The sequence below is a fragment of the Heterodontus francisci genome, chromosome 41 (genome assembly GCF_036365525.1).
Source record: "Heterodontus francisci isolate sHetFra1 chromosome 41, sHetFra1.hap1, whole genome shotgun sequence".
Taxonomy (NCBI): Eukaryota; Metazoa; Chordata; class Chondrichthyes; order Heterodontiformes; family Heterodontidae; genus Heterodontus; species Heterodontus francisci.
The window spans coordinates 19,040,585-19,057,603 of record NC_090411.1 but is presented as its reverse complement, the minus strand read 5'-3'; the positions used below and the strand labels follow the sequence as shown (position 1 = coordinate 19,057,603).

The 17,019-nt window shown below is 45.1% G+C and overlaps 1 protein-coding gene across 1 annotated transcript in view; it reads right to left on the bottom strand.

The window, feature by feature from the left end:
* Positions 1 to 3,434: 3,434 nt before the first annotated feature.
* The window catches only part of LOC137353290 (ankyrin repeat and fibronectin type-III domain-containing protein 1-like), a 125,268-nt gene continuing 111,683 nt past the window's right edge, over positions 3,435 to 17,019 (bottom strand). Inside the window, exons 17-19 of the mRNA XM_068019402.1 lie at positions 9,020 to 9,186; positions 8,512 to 8,719; positions 3,435 to 3,930 (exon numbers count right to left, since the gene is read on the bottom strand). Coding sequence (XP_067875503.1) covers positions 3,512 to 3,930; positions 8,512 to 8,719; positions 9,020 to 9,186 — 794 coding nt within the window. The 3' untranslated portion in view covers positions 3,435 to 3,511. The remainder of the gene's footprint in view (positions 3,931 to 8,511; positions 8,720 to 9,019; positions 9,187 to 17,019) is intronic.

Below are 17,019 nucleotides of genomic sequence, written 5' to 3'. Positions count from 1 at the left end.
GGGCATCGCTGGCAAGGCTAGCATTTGTTGCCCATTCCTAATTACCCTTGACAACTGAGTGGCTTGCTAGGCCCTTTCAGAGGACAGTTAAGTCAACCACATTGCTGTGGGTCTGCAGTCACATGTAGGAGACAGCAGATTTCCTTCCCTAAAGGACATTAGTGAACCAGATGGGTTTTTGCAACAATTGATGATAGATTCATGGCACCATTACTGGGACGAGCTTTCAATTCCATATTTCTATTAATTAATTGCATGGATGTGGATCCGAGAACACTGAAGAAGCTCGACACCATCCAGGACAAAACAGCCCACTTGAATGGCACCCCATCCACCACCTTCAACATTTACTCCCTTCACCACCGACGCACAGTGGCAGCAGTGTGTACCATCTACAAGTAGCAACTCACCAACATTCCTTCGGCACCACCTTCCAAACCCGCAACCTCTACCAACTAGAAGGACAAGGGCAGCAGATGCACGGGAACACCACCACCTGCAAGTTTCCCTCCAAGCCACACACCATCCTGACTTGGAACTATATCGCTGTTCCTTCACTGTCATGGGATCAAAATCCTGGAACTCACTTCCTAACAGCACTGTGGGTGTACCTACACCCCATGGACTGCAGCGGTTTAAGAAGGCAGCTCACCACCACTTTCTCAAGGGCAATTAGAGATGGGCAATAAATGTTGGCTTAGCCAGCGACACCCACATCCCGTGAACGAATTAAAAAAAAAATTCTACCAGCTACCATGGTGGGATTTGAATCCATGTCCTCAGGATATTTTCCTGGTCCTCTGGATTACTAGTCTAATGACATTACCACTACACCACCATCTCCTCTAAAAGTGTAGTGTGGTGGAGTGATGATACGAGAGTGAAGGAAACAAGAGAGGGGAGTACTGTTAGTAATGAAGCTGGTGGTGGTGGTTATGTGAACAGAGATTAAGAGAGCAATATTGTTACTTTAACAACTCTGATGAGATCATTGAATTTCTCTCTGCATTGCGACCACATCCTGGGAGTTAAGTTATTGGCACTATTTCCTCTGCGGCCACTGATCACTGCATTTCTGCTTTTGGGAGAATAGAATCTCCCCCCTGCTACCTATTGCCTGAGCCAAAGCAAGGCAGCATCACAGAACCTGGAGCCCCTCTTTGTACTTCTTCTAGCCATTTCTGTGTTCAGAAGCATTTCCCTGTTGTCTATAGGCAGAGCACACCTCTTCTTTAAGAATTAAGTGGTGTCAGTGAAACCAATTTCTCACCCCAAACTGATGTGGAACCAATGAATAGCATGGGTAATGCTCGTTACTCTCCTGAATCACTATGAGGTCCCAGCACCAATTCACGTGGCTACTGGGACCGATCAAATTCCTAAGACTCACATGACTGGCTCTGTTCATGCTACAACTTCCCTTGCAAGAATCATAGAATTATATAGTACAAAAGGAGGCTGTTCGGCCCATCATGCATGTACTGGCTCTTTGAACGAACTATCCGATTAGTCCCATTCCACTGTTCTTTTCCCATACCCCTCAATGTTTTTACAGATAGGCTTATAGTTATTCTAAATCTATATTATGTATTGCTTCTCCTCATTTATTTATTAAATGATTAATAATCTAATGGGCCAATTATGTGATTAGGTGATTCAGTGGGTAGCACTCTTGCCTCCAAGTCAGAAGGTTGTGGGTTCAGGCCCCTCTCCAGGGACCTCAAACCACAATATCTAGGCTGACATTGTTGGAGGTGCTGTCTTCCAAATAAGATATTAAACCAAGTCCTTGTCTGCCCTCTCAAGTGGACATAAAAGATCCATGCACTATTCAAAGAAGAGCAGGGGAGTTATCCCCGGTGTCCTGGTCAATATTTATTGCTCAATCAATATCATAAAAACAAATTATTGATGGTTGGCACAACAGGGGTGCAGAAGCAGCCTGACATGCTGGTACACAGTATGACTAACCTGTATACAGCCTGACACAACTCGATACACCTGTATATGGACTGACATACTTGTACTCAGCCTGACATACCTACACAGTCTGACATACCTCGACGTACCTGTACAGAGGCCAACATAGCTGTACACAGCCTGAATTACTTCTATACAGCTTTTAGCAAGGGTGTCCAAGGCTTAAGAAAAACAGGGGTTGAGTGTTCCTGTGCTACTCTTTTCTCATTGCATAGCAGCATTAGCTGAGCCCTGCAATTAGGCAGGTTCCATAGCGAATGGGGAACAGTGTGGAGAAAATTCATAGCCAACATTAGATGATACATCCCTGAAGAGCTGAACAATGGAACCTGGGAACACCTAACAGGTTTATAACCACATTCCCTTTAACTTGCATATTTTTCAAGTTTTGATCACCTGTCCTGATAGCTCTTTAAGTGTCAATTTTGTCTGTTAACTACTCCTGTGAAGAGCCTTGGGACATTTTACTACATTAAAGGTGCTATATAAATGCAGGTTGTTGTTGTTGACACTAATCAGCATTCTGATTTATCCACCAATGAGGGCACAGCACTAACCCTTTCTAAACCTCCAAACCTACAACATTTAAATCAGAAAATAAGGTATAAGTGCAAATAGCATTGAGCGGCCTAGGCTTTGAGGGCCAGATTGCCAGGGCTTGGGACCTGCAGGCTGCAAACCCCTCTACCTAATATTAAGGTAATTGGAAAAAGAACCAGAGCCAACACAAGGAGAATATTTTTTCACTAATCGAGTTGTTATGATCTGGAACATGCTGCCCAAAAGGACGAAGGAAGCAAACTCAATTGTAACTTTCAAAAGGGAACTGGATAAATACCTGAAAAAGAAAAAGTTGCAGGGCTATGGGGAAAGAGCAGGGCGAGTGGGACTAACTAGATAGATCTTTCAAACAGATAGCACATGCACGATGGGTCAAATGGCCTCCTTCCATGCTGATCATTCAATGACAGTATCATAAGGAACTCGCCACTGTAAAAGTGCTGGGAATTAATAAATAATTGATACAATGAACTGGCATCAGGAACTTGTTCTTCACAACACTCATTACATGATTCTGTTAGGATTCATTGCTCCCAAAACCAAGCTTGCTTCCCTTTAAAAGCTTGACTAGACACAGAGCAATGTTCCCCCTAGTAATCCCACAAATAGGTCTGTTTCCGACCTGAGAAGAGAGCACGAGTGTGAGTGTCTCCACTTCCCACACCAGCTAGCCTTTGCCTTGAACCACTGAGAGAGCAACCTCTATGGAATTAGTGTGTGGTATGGACTGAAGACACCCTAGCAGACTTCCTACACTCATCCCACCAGCAGAAAGCGGAGGCTTAATCCCTTCCATCAGGCTTGGACTGCAGGTCTCAGGGAACACAAGCTAGTATCTAACTCACTTCAATACCCAAGCGACCCCTCGACACGTTTTAAAAACACCTCAGAGATGTTGTGTGACTCTTTAATCAGAGCTGGGAATATTTTACATCTGAATGATTAGTCCAGCTTTAAGGTATTAGGATTCTTAGGTCTCCTGCGAGGTCTTGATCCACTCGACCAAACTGCATTCAGGTAAACGGATGTGTTGGACAATCTCACTGCTGAAACTATAGAGTCCTTCACGATCAGACTCCTCTGTGCTTTCATCCATTGACCCTGGCTGTGACCAGAACTTGAAGGGACTGCCTTCCTTGAGCGTCCGCTCTGTAAATTCCAGACTCCCAGTCCGATAGAACTCTTTGTCAGCTCCTTTGTGTCTGTGTTGTTCCCTCTGGACAGCCAAGTGCTGTTGTGGGTTTGTACCGCTTGTGTCCATTACAATGCTTGTCCTGGAGTGGCCCTGGGGGCACACTGAATCCAGCTGGACAGAGCTCAGGCTGAGCTTTGAATCGTCTTTCTCCATTGGCCAGAAAACATCATCATCATCTGTGATTTCTTTACAAACTGAAAGAAATTGAAGATGGAAAGAGTGACGCTTTCATAGAGTTACACAGAATTTTCAGCACAGAGACAGGCCATTTGGCCCAACAGTTTTGTGCTCCACATGAGTCTCCTCCACCATTCTACTTCATTTCACCCTATCAGCATAACCTTCTATTCCTTTCTCCTTCATGCTTTTATCCAGCTTCCCCTTAAAGACATCTACATTATTTGCCTCCTTGTGGTAACAAGTTCCACATTCTCACCACTCTCTGGGTAAAGAAGTTTCTCCTGAATTCCCTGTTGGGTTTATGAGTGATTTATATCAGTTTTGGTCTCTCCTTCAAGCGAAAACATCTTATGTTTACCCTATCAGTCTTTTCATAATTTTAAAGCTCTGCAGTTGTCACCCCTCAGCCTTCTCTTTTCTAGAGAAAAGGGCCCCAGCCTGTTCAATATTTCCTGAGAGTTATAACCTCTCTGAACTGGGATCATCCTAGTGATGGAAATTTGAACAAGAAGAAAAACCCCAGTTATAAGTCTCCCCCACCACTAAAAAAAACCTTGCAAAAGCTCAAGTGCAGCATAAACACCAGCATGCACTGGTTAGGCTGAGTGGCCTGCTCCTGGGCAGTATATTCTATGTGCAAGAAGTTGTCAGAATATGTTGAGAATTCATATATCTAAGTGATGCCATTGGAATCTGTGTGTTTAGCTGAGGGAGGTTAGAAAAAGAACAAGGGTTCTCGCTCCTGATTACTACTCAGTCATTTTAGAAGGTGCTTATGTGTGAACACTTAGTCAGGACAAGACCAGGCTGGGCTGTGATGACCCCCACAGTTAACCTTTTTTCTTTGGTACACAGGGCGTCTGACCCACACGGAAACCCAAAGTGACATAAATAGAGGCACGGGGCTGAATTTTTACTTGCCTGACCTGCCAGAAAACGCGTGTGTCTGATGTTACCAATCAGTTCCCTGCCTGGAAGCCAGCCTGACTGACAGGCTAGTTTCAGGCAGGGAGCTGGTCAGTGAAGGCGCAGAGCCAGGTAACAATGTGCTGGGGGTGACAGGGGTGATCTTGAAGGCGTGGACTGGGATAGAGGAGGGGGTTCGATTAGGGGAGTCGATTGCAGGGGGGCTGATCAAGTGGACTGCCGATCCCAGGGTCCTGTCGGGAGGGGTCAGAGGCTTTGGGGGCAAGAAGTCAGGGATCTGGGGAGAGTGGGAGGGCAAGGACTGACGGCCTCAGTGGGGAATTGGAGGCCGAGCGTGGTTGGGGGAAATCGAGGGCCCATTGTGGGAGGGGCAGGTGGGAGGATTGAGGGCCCAGTATTGGGGTGGGGATCAGAGTCTCATGGTGGAATTGAAGGCCTCATGGGGAAGGTAGTGGAGGGGTGCCTCTGGCCCGGCACCTGGATCCACAAGGCAGGTGTAAAGGCACTTACCTCCTGAATCTGCCAAGTCCTCACCTCAATGAAGCTGCTGGATTACCCGACGCTTAGATTAGCTGGCCGATTAAAGGTAAAGTTGAAAAGTAGAATGACAATGAAAACTCACAGCCTCATTATCATCTTTAAAGTTCCAACCTCCCTCCTTGGAGTCGGTTAGCAGCCCACCCACCTTCCGACCTCAGTTTAGGTTGAAAATGGGCAGGCTGGAGGTGGAGTTCAATTGGGAAATAGCTTTTTCAAACTTTAACCCCTCACCCAACCCAAATTTATCCATGTTTTAGGTTAAAATCTCCCTTTGAGTCCAAAAGCAAGGAAGTTATGCTAAACCTTCATAAAACAATGGTTATGCCCCGGCTGGAGCATTGTGTCCAATTCTAGGCACCGCTCTTTAGGAAGGATGTCAAGGCCTTGGAGAGGGTGCAGAAGAGATTTACTAGAATGGTACCAGGGATGAGGGACTTCAGTTATGTGGAGAGACTGGAGAACCCGGGGTTTATATCCTGAGGGCAGAGAAGGTTAAGAGGAAATTTAATAGAGATATTCAAAATTATGAGGGGGTTTGATAGAGTAGATAGAGAGAATGGTTTCCATTGGCAGGAGGATTGGTAACCAGAAGACATAGAATTAAGGTAATTGCTAAAAGATCCGGGGGGAGATGAGCAGAAACCTCTGGATCTGGAATGCACTCCCTGAAAGGGTGGTGAAAGCTGATTCAATAGTAACTTTCATGAAGGAATTGGATAATACACGAAAGGGGAAACATTGCAGGGCTACAGGAAAACAGCAGGCAAGCGGGACGAACTGGATAGCTCTGTCAAAGTGCCGGCACAGGCACAATGGGCTAAATGACCTCATTCTGTGATTGTCAAGCTTAAGAGTCCTTCTTAGGAAGGACTCACTCCTCTTCTCTTAGCAAGGCTTAGAAACTCTAAGTATGGACAATGATCTAGCTAGAGTTTAAGCAGGTCGAGGGAAAAATGAACTTGCATTTCTCCAGTGCTTTCCACAACCTCAGGATGTCCCAAAGCACCATAGCCAATGAAGGACATTTTGAGTGTTGGCACTGTGTAATGTAGCAAACACAGGGGCCAGTTTGCACACAGCAAGCTCCCACAAATGAGCCAAAAGAGCAGTTAACCTGTTTTAGTGGTATTGGTTGCATAGAATATACAGCACAGAAACAGGCCATTCATAGAGAGATACTGCACTGAAACAGGCCCTTCGGCCCACCAAGTCTGTGACGTCCATCAACCACCCATTTATACTAATCCTACATTAATCCCATATTCTCTACCACATCCCCACAATTCTCCTACCACCTACCTACACTAGGGGCAATTTACAATGACCAATTTACCTATCAACCTGCAAGTCTTTGGCTGTGGAGGAAACCAGAGCACCCAGCGGAAACCCACGCAGTCACAGGGAGAACTTGCAAACTCCACACAGGCAGTACTCAGAACCAAACCTGGGTTGCTGGAGCTGTGAGGCTACGGTGCTAACCACTACGCCACTGTGCCACCCTACTAGTCTGTGCTGATCTTTATACTCCACACAAGTCTCCCATCGTTCCATCCACCCCACCTCCTCAATCTTTCAGCATATCTTTCTATTTCCTTTTCACTCACGTACTCGCCTAGTTTCCTTTTGAAAACAGCTAAGCCATTTGCCTCAAGCACATCCTGTCGCAGTGAATTCCACATTCTAACCGAGGATAAACGTTGGTCAGGACACCAGGAGAACTCCACTGCTCTTCTTCAAGTGGTATCATGGGATAGTTTAGATCCACTTGAGAGGACAGATAGTGAGAGCCTTGGGTTTGCATTTCATCTGAAATACAGAAACTCTGCTAGTGTAGCATTCCTGCATCGATTATGTGCTCCAGCTTCTGGAATGGGACTTGAAACCATGACTTACTGATTCAGAGGTAAGGGTGCAAGAACTGAGGCAAGGCTGACGCCTAAAACACACAGTGTGCTGGTAAGCTCCCATTGCTTGTCCAGCTGGAATAATTCTACCCATTAGTGCACTGGTTTGTAGGGTTTTTAAAATTCTTTCATGAGACGTGGGTGTCGCTGGCAAGGCCAGCATTTGTTGCCCATCCTGAATTGCTCTTGAACTGAGTGGCTTGCTAAGCTATTTCAGAAGGTAGTTAAGAGTCAACCACATCGCTGAGGGTCTGGAGTCACATGTAGGCCAGACCAGGTAAGGACAACAGATTTCCTTCCCTAAAGGACATTAGCAAACCAAATGGGTTTTTATGACAATCAACGACTGTTCATGGCACCATTACTGAGACTAGCTTTCAATTCCAGATTTTTTAATTATTAATTGTCCCAAAGGAATTGGTCTTGGCCTGCAGATTACTCATCCAGTGACATTACCTCTACACCACCATCTCCCCCAAGGGTTACTTGGAGTTGGCTGTGAGGAATCCCAGCCCCAGTGACAAGTTTGCCTCTATGGGCTCCATCAATGAGATAGGCTGCCTGGTTAATATTTATCCCTTAACATCACTAAAAAGCAGATTATCAGGTCATTACCACTTTGCTGTTTGTGGGAGCTTGCTGTGTGCAAACTGGCTACTGTGTTTCCTACATTACAACAGTGATTGCACTTCAAAAAGTACTTAATTGGCTGTAAAGCGCTTTAGGATGTCCTGAGGTCATGAAAGGTGTTATATAAATACAAGCTCTTCTTCCTCACTGATAAATTACAGCTCAGTCTGTCACTTGGCTTAGATTCAATTTCCTACCACCAGGCATGGTGCCTTGTAGTCAACTCAGTTCCAAAGAGATTCCACTTGCCACCTCCAGAAGGAGGGTACTCACAAGTTTTGATTTACACTGTCTAGACTCATATATGAAGAATAGGCTCTTGGGTGAGATAGTGCCTTTCTACAGGCACTGCACTATCTTCCAAAGAAGACTGGCAAAAAATAGTGAGGAGTGGAAATCATTATAAAATGTAACAAAACTAATAGCCTGGAAATGATGAGAGTAATTTTTACTGTCATATCTGGAAAACTCATTTCAAAAGACAGACAAAAGCATAACCCTCAGTAAAAGTATTAACCCTGAACCCAGGCCCCAGTGATAAAGGAAAATTCACTGCACCAGCCAATTCCCACAGAATTTTTAAAAAATACACACCTGAAGGTGGTTCCTTCTTCCTGTCATAACCTGGAGAACAGATGGAATTCTGGTGTTCTGTGACTGATTCTGGTTTCTCATTTGCCCCTACTATGCTCGACATCTCCAGGATCCAGCATAGAGGTGTTCCAGTGGGAGGCTGTCTGTATCGAGCGTACTGTAGCACATCTGTGATCCAACGGACTTCCCTCCAAATATCATCCAATTGCTAAAATTGAAACAAGTCGAGTTTGTTACTAAATATAGTTTGGAATAGGGAAGGAGGGAGGGGGAGAGAGGGAAGGAGGGAGAGAGGGAGGGGGAGGAAAGAAGGGAGAGAGGGAGAGGGCGAAGGATTATTGTGGGAGAGGAAGGAAGGGTGGGAAGGAAGATGGAGGGAGGAAGGGAGAGAAGGAAGGGAGAGAAAGGAAGGGAGGGAGAGAGAGAAGGGAGGGAGCGAGAGAGAGAGGGGAGAGTGAGCAAGGGAGAGGAAGAGAGAGGGTCTCTTCATACCGAATGCACCATTTACCTGAATTAAGTCTGTAACCTGGTTGTGTTTCTCCTTTGCTTTAATCAATTCGGTGTTATCAATGGCTTCCCTCAAAGCTTGCTGGGACAGCAGGGAGTCAAGTTCCAATAAAATTGAAGTCTGGCAGTACTGTGCAAAGAGCTCCTGCTCATAGGTGGAGAAATGCACTGTAATAACCAATTGTTAGAAATTAATAGAATATACTCTTCTTATAAATGCTTATGGACATGAAAGGAGTCCTTATTTTATGCGGTGGTATTTGGAATTCTATACGCTGGGTATGATCAGGATGAGTTCGACACATTGGATTTCTACATTTGGATTATAGAGTTAGAATTAGATATTTAGAATTAGAATATTACAGCGCAGTACAGGCCCTTCGGCCCTCGATGTTGCGCCGACCTGTGAAACTATCTGACCTACACTATTCCATTTTCATCCATATGTCTATCCAATGACCACTTAAATGCCCTTAAAGTTGGCGAGTCTACTACTGCTGCAGGCAGGGCGTTCCACGCCCCTACTACTCTCTGAGTAAAGAAACTACCTCTGACATCTGTCCTATATCTATCACCCCTCAACTTAAAGCTATGTCCCCTCGTGTTCGCCATCACCATCCGAGGAAAATGACTCTCACTATCCACCCTATCTAACCCTCTGATTATCTTATATGTCTCTATTAAGTCACCTCTCCTCCTCCTTCTCTCCAACGAAAACAACCTCAAGTCCCTCAGCCTTTCCTCGTAAGACCTTCCCTCCATACCAGGCAACATCCTAGTAAATCTCCTCTGCACCCTTTCCAAAGCTTCCACATCCTTCCTATAATGCGGTGACCAGAACTGCACGCAATACTCCAGGTGCGGTCTCACCAGAGTTTTGTACAGCTGCAGCATGACCTCGTGGCTCCGAAACTCGATCCCCCTACTAATAAGAGCTAACACACCATATGCCTTCTTAACAGCCCTATTAACCTGGGTAGCAACCTTCAGGGATTTATGTACCTGGACACCAAGATCTCTCTGTTCATCTACACTACCAAGAATCTTCCCATTAGCCCAGTACTCTGCATTCCTGTTACTCCTTCCAAAGTGAATCACCTCACACTTTTCCGCATTAAACTCCATTTGCCATCTCTCAGCCCAGCTCTGCAGCCTGTCTATGTCCCTCTGTACCCTACAACATCCTTCGGCACTATCCACAACTCCACCGACCTTAGTGTCATCCGCAAATTTACTAACCCACCCTTCTACACCCTCTTCCAGGTCATTTATAAAAATGACAAACAGCAGTGGCCCCAAAACAGATCCTTGCGGTACACCACTAGTAACTAAATTCCAGGATGAACATTTGCCATCAATCACCACCCTCTGTCTTCTTTCAGCTAGCCAATTTCTGATCCAAAGCTCTAAATCACCTTCAACCCCATACTTCTGTATTTTCTGCAATAGCCTACCGTGGGGAACCTTATCAAACGCCTTACTGAAATCCATATACACCACATCCACTGCTTTACCCTCATCCACCTGTTTGGTCACCTTCTCGAAAAACTCAATAAGGTTTGTGAGGCACGACCTACCCTTCACAAAACCGTGCTGACTATCGCTAATGAACTTATTCTTTTTTAGATGATTATAAATCCTGTCTCTTATAACCTTTTCCAACATTTTACCCACAACCGAAGTAAGGCTCACAGGTCTATAATTACCAGGGCTGTCTCTACTCCCCTTCTTGAACAAGGGGACAACATTTGCTATCCTCCAGTCTTCCGGCACTATTCCTGTCGACAATGACGACATAAAGATCAAGGACAAAGGCTCTGCAATCTCCTCCCTAGCTTCCCAGAGAATCCTAGGATAAATCCCATCTGGCCCAGGGGACTTATCTATTTTCACACTTTCCAAAATTGCTAACACCTCCTCCTTGTGAACCTCAATCCCATCCAGCCTAGTAGCCTGAATCTCAGTATTCTCCTCAACAACATTTTCTTTCTGTACTGTAAATACCGACGCAAAATATTCATTTAACGCTTCCCCTATCTCCTCTGATTCCACACACAACTTCCCACTACTATCTTTGATTGGCCCTAATCTAACTCTAGTCATTCTTTTATTCCTGATATACCTATAGAAAGCCTTAGGGTTTTCCCTGATCCTATCCGCCAATGACTTCTCGTGTCCTCTCCTTGCTCTTCTTAGCTCTCCCTTTAGATCCTTCCTGGCTAGCTTGTAACTCTCAAGCGCCCTAACTGAGCCTTCACGTCTCATCCTAACATAAGCCTTCTTCTTCCTCTTGACAAGCGCTTCAACTTCTTTAGTAAACCACGGCTCCCTCGCTCGACAACTTCCTCCCTGCCTGACAGGTACATACTTAACAAGGACACGCAGTAGCTGCTCCTTGAATAAGCTCCACATTTCGATTGTTCCCATCCCCTGCAGTTTCCTTCCCCATCCTACGCATCCTAAATCTTGCCTAATCGCATCATAATTTCCTTTCCCCCAGCTATAAGTCTTGTCCTGCGGTATATACCTGTCCCTGCCCATCGCTAAGGTAAACCTAACCGAATTGTGATCACTATCACCAAAGTGCTCACCTACCTCTAAATCTAACATCTGGCCGGGTTCATTACCCAGTACCAAATCCAATGTGGCATCGCCCCTGGTTGGCCTGTCTACATACAGTGTCAGAAAACCCTCCTGCACACACTGGACAAAAACTGACCCATCTAAAGTACTCGAACTATAGTATTTCCAGTCAATATTTGGAAAGTTAAAGTCCCCCATAACAACTACCCTGTTACTCTCGCCCCTGTCGAAAATCATCTTCGCTATCCTTTCCTCTACATGGCACAGAAGGAGGCCATTTGGCCCATCGAGTCCATACCGACTCTCTCTACAGCAATCCAATCAGTCCCATTCCTGGCTCTGTCCCCATAGCACTTTAAGTTTATTTCCCTCAAGTGCCATCCAATTTCCTTTTGAAATCATTGACCTATGAGTTGACCTATCACCTACTGTTGACTGTACCAGGATACGTTGGTTAAAATTTATAATTAAAGAAATTAACAGTATTTACATTCATATTAATAAGACAACCTAAAACCACTTAAAGGAATACTCCATACTACACATTCACTATGAAATAATTGGGACAGCATGATGAATTTGGTGTTAATGAATCAATGTTGAGTGTCATGAAACTGGGATGAATGTAGATTCAAACTCCACTTATTCCTGAGGATTTTGAAGCCTGATTCTGTCTTGTAAAAATGGAGCTTGTAATTTCTCTTATGAAAAGGCAGAAAGCCATTTCTAAAACCAACAGGAGACATCTTGTTGACAACAACGACTTGCATTTATATAGCACCTTTAATGTCATCACAGGTGCGTCATAGGAGTGTTAGCAAACAAAATTTGGCACTAAGCCATATAAGGAGATATTAAGACAGGTGACCAAAAGCCTGGTCCAAGGAGGAGGTTGTAAGGAGCATCTTAAAGCAGGGAAGATTTAGGGAGGGAATTCCAGGGCTTGAGGCCGAGGCAGCTGAAGGCACAGCTGCAAATTGAGCAGCAAAGAAAATTGGGGATGTGCAAGAGGCCAGAGTTGGAGGAGTGAAGAGTACTCAAAGGGTTGTAGGTCTGGGAGAGGTTACAGAGATCTCGGAGGGTTGTAGGGCTAGAGGAGGTTACAGGGATAGGGCAAAGAAGTGTAGGAAAATAAAAGAAAGACTTGCATTTAAATAGTGCTTTTCACTACCTCAGGACATCCCAAGGTGCTTTGCAACCAATGAAGTACTTTTAAAGTGCAGTCACTGTTGTAATGCAGGAAACATGGCAGCCAATTTGTGCAAAGCAAGCTCCTATGAACAGTGAATGATAATCACCAGGTGATTTTTTTTGGTGTTGGTTAAAGGATAAATATTGGCCAGCGCACAGGGAGAACTCCCACGATCTTCTTCAAAATTGTGCCAAGGAATCTTTTACGTGCACCTAAGAGGGAAGATGGGACCTTGTTTTTAACTCCTGATCTGAAGAAACTGCATCTCTAACAGTGCAGCATTCCTTCAGTACTGCACTGGAGTGTGAACTGATATTTATGTATGACATCGATTACACTCCTGTGAAGTACTTAATTGACTGTAATGTGCTTTGGGACATCCTGATGTCGTGAAAGGTGCTTTATGAATCCAAGTTCTTTCTTTTTCTCTTTCTGTTCAGACGTGGGAGGAGGGGATTTGGTGATAAAAGTTAGAACCATGAGGCTTTTGGAGATATATTTTAAAAGAATGGTAAACATCATGTCAAAGAAGTTACTAAGAAAATGAAATACATAATTAAAAGCCTTTTTACAATAGTAGTGTTTCATTACTACATAGAGTAGGTGTTACATAGTAGTGAGGCATTGTCATGGATTTAGTTGTGCCAGTGTGGCTCCTGGCACTGGTCCAGAAAAGCGATGAGAACCCCGCCTTGGCTTTTTGGAGCGACATACAGAAACAAATATTTACACAGCGAGTTTTTGTGATCTGGAATGTGCTGCCTGACAGGGCGGTGGAAGCAGAGTTAATAGTAACTTTCAAAAGAGTGTTGGATAAATCCTTGAAGTGGAAACATTTGCAAGTCTATGAAGAAAGAGCAGGATAGTGGGACTAATTGGATAGATCTTTCAAAAAGCCAGCCAGGCACCTTGGACTGAATCATTCTGTGCTGTATCATTCTATGATTCTAATACCTTTACCCAACAAAAATCTATCAATCCCAGCTGTGAAATTTTCAATTGACTCCCAGCGTCAACAGATTTTTGGGAGAGAGAGTTCCAGATATCCATTAACTACCCTTTATGTGAAGAAGTGTTTCCTGACATTACTCCTGAGCGGTCTGTTCCAGTTGGTGGATAGAACTGGAGACAATCTTACACACTTTTATAAGTATTTATTTACAAGCGATGCACATTAAAAACATGCATCTCCTCACCCAACATCCACAGTTTCAGTTTGTTCCTCTTTTTATAGGAGCATAAGTGAATCCCAGTTAATGCCCACCACATGCATACAATTAAATGCAATTAATGTCCAATTAACATGGCCTAGCTTTAATTTTAAGATTATGCTCCCTTGTTCTGGTTTCTTCCATCAAAGGAAATATTTTCTCACTATAAAACCATAGAATGATACAGCACAGGAGGCCATTCGGCTATCGTGCTTGTGCCAAGGTGGGTAGATGGAGTTGAGATACAAATCAGCCATGATCTAGTTGAATAGTGGAGCAGGCTCAAGGGGCTGTTCCTATTTTTCACTTCCTTTGATCATCTTAAACACCTCAATTAGATCACTCCTTAACCTTCTATACAGAACGCAAGCTGGTCTATGCAATCTGTTCTCATAACCTTTTTAACCCCCGTACCATTCTGGTGGATCTGTGCTGCACCCCCTCCAAGACCAATATGTCCTTCCTGAGATGCAGTGCCCAGAATTGAATACTGTATCCTAAATTTGGTCTTTCCAGAGTTCTGTACAACTGTAACATAACTTGCAGCTCGTTGTATTCTAGCTCTCTCGAGATAAAGAAATAAAATGGTACCATATGGCAGATTGGCCAAGATTAGGAACCCATGGTTTGGAGTTGGTGGGGCGTAGGTATTGCCTAGGATATATTTTGATTCCACAGGTGAAAGATCACACAAATGTTTACTGGCAAATATAACCCAGCTGCATAACAAATTATTGTAGATACATTCCAAAATATACAACTACCTCATTTAAGAGCATAAGAAATAGGAATAGGCCACACTGCCCCTCGAGCCTGCTCCACCATTCAATAAGATCACCTTCCCGCCCTATCCCCATAGCCCTTGATTCCCTTAGTGCCCAAAACTCTTATCGATCTCAGCCTTGAATATTCTCATTAAATGAGCACCCACAGCAATCTGGGATAGAGAATTCCAAAGATTCACAACCCTCTGAGTGAAGGAATTTCTCCTCATCTCAGTCCTAAATGGTCGCCCACTTAACCTGAGACAATGGCCAGAATTCTACGGCCCCCAAACTAGTGGGCGGGTGGTGGGGGCGGGGGGGATGGCGTAAAATTGAGTGGGAGGAGTGGGAGGGGGCCATTCCTGGCCCCCAACAGCAATGCCTGCAATTTTACACGGGGCAGTGGCGGCAAGAAAGGACCCGCCCACCCAAGCTAATCAAGGCCCTTAAGTGGCCAATTAACTGGCACTTAAGGGCTACTTCCTGCCGCCGCGGGTATTTTATCCTCTGCGGCTGGAAAGCAGAAGCCTCAAGAACCCCACCTGGTAAAACAAGGCGGACTTCTTGCGGGCTGGGGGGGGGGGCACCCACCCGATTGGGCACCCTGTTCCCATGGAAGGCCGTGCCGTCAAAGCCCCAACCGCCCCTAACGCACAACACTCCCCCGCGTCCCCCTAACTGACCTCCCCTTGCCTTGCCAGGGCCTGGCCGACTGTCCCCAGCAAGGCCCTAAATGCTTACCTGTCTTCTGGGGCCATCCTTCACCTTGATTGTGATGGCTGGATGTAGTCCCAGCAGTGGCACCGCTCCTGGTGGCGCTGCTGGGACTAAGAGCTGCTGGTCCGTTAATTAGCCGGCAGCTCCATTAGGCAGGACTTTCTGCCTCAAGGAGGTGGTAGTCCCGCCCAAGACCAATTAAGGGCCTGGGGAGCGAAAAATCCCGGCCTGGCTCAACAGGCCTGGCGGAGGTGGGCTCACCCCGACCTTTCGGCTGGTGGACGTGGCTTGCTGCCGAACGAAAAATTCCGGTTTATGACCCTAGTTCTAGATTCTCCAGGATTTACAAAAGTATATGTATTGCAACAAATCTATTATTTAATTTTTGTGTTTTTCTTCAATTTTTTTTAGCGAAGGAGGTTAATGAGTTGAATATTTTCCCAATTTCAAACACCCCAGATCAGAGATAAGAAAGATTTTTCTTTATTTGTTCTTGGGATGTGGGCAACGTTGGCAAGACCAGCATTAATTGCTCATCCCTGATTGCCCTTGTGAAAGTGGTGTTGAGCCAGCTTCTTGAACCAATGCAGTGCATTTGGTGTAGGTACACCCACAGTGCTGTTTGAGAGGGAGTTCCAGGTTCTTGACCCAGCAACAGTGAAGGAACGGCGATATAGCTCCAAGTCAGCGTGCTGTGTGACTTGGAGGGGAACTTGCAGGTGACGGTGTTCCCATGCGTCTGCTGTCCTTGTCCTTGGTTGTGGGTTTGGAAGATGCTGTCAAAGGAGTCTTGGTGAGTTGCTGCACTGCATCTTGTGGATGGTACACACTGCTGCCACTGTGCATTGGTGGTGGAGGGAGTGAATGTTTAAGTTGATGGATGGGGTGCCAATCAAACAGACTGCTTTGTCTTGGATGGCATCGAGCTTTTGAGTGTTGATGGAGCTGCACTCATCCAGGCTAGTGGCAAGTATTCCATCACATTCCTGACTTGTGCTTTGTAGATGGTGCATCGATATAGCGCCTTTCATGACCGCAGGATGTCCCAAAGTGCTTCACATCCAATCAAGCACTTTTGAAGAGAAGTCACTGTTGTGATATAATATGGATAGGTGAAGGATAAAGCTCACTCTACTCTACCCTAACAAATGTGTCTCACTCCTCAACTTTGGGACAGCAGTCCATACTGGATCAGGATGGCACTTTACTATTTTTCATGCCAACCATGCAGAATTCCTATAATTGGAGGATTTTTTATTTTGCTATAGGCCCATGTGCACCAGGAAATGCATTGAAACTGCCAAAAGTCACTTCAGTAAAACCTTCATGGCTCGCAGATGGAGTGAGAAGTGAAACCTACAGACGAGGAAGGTCGTGTGTTTGATCCAGCTGGTGCCGAGGTAACTGATCTCAGCTGGGATGCATCTAAGAAATCCAACATTTTTTGGCTTCATGTTAGGCAAGTGTATTAAGAGTTACGGAATCAAGGTGGGTAGATGGAAGTAAGAGGCATGATGTAATTAAATACTGGAAA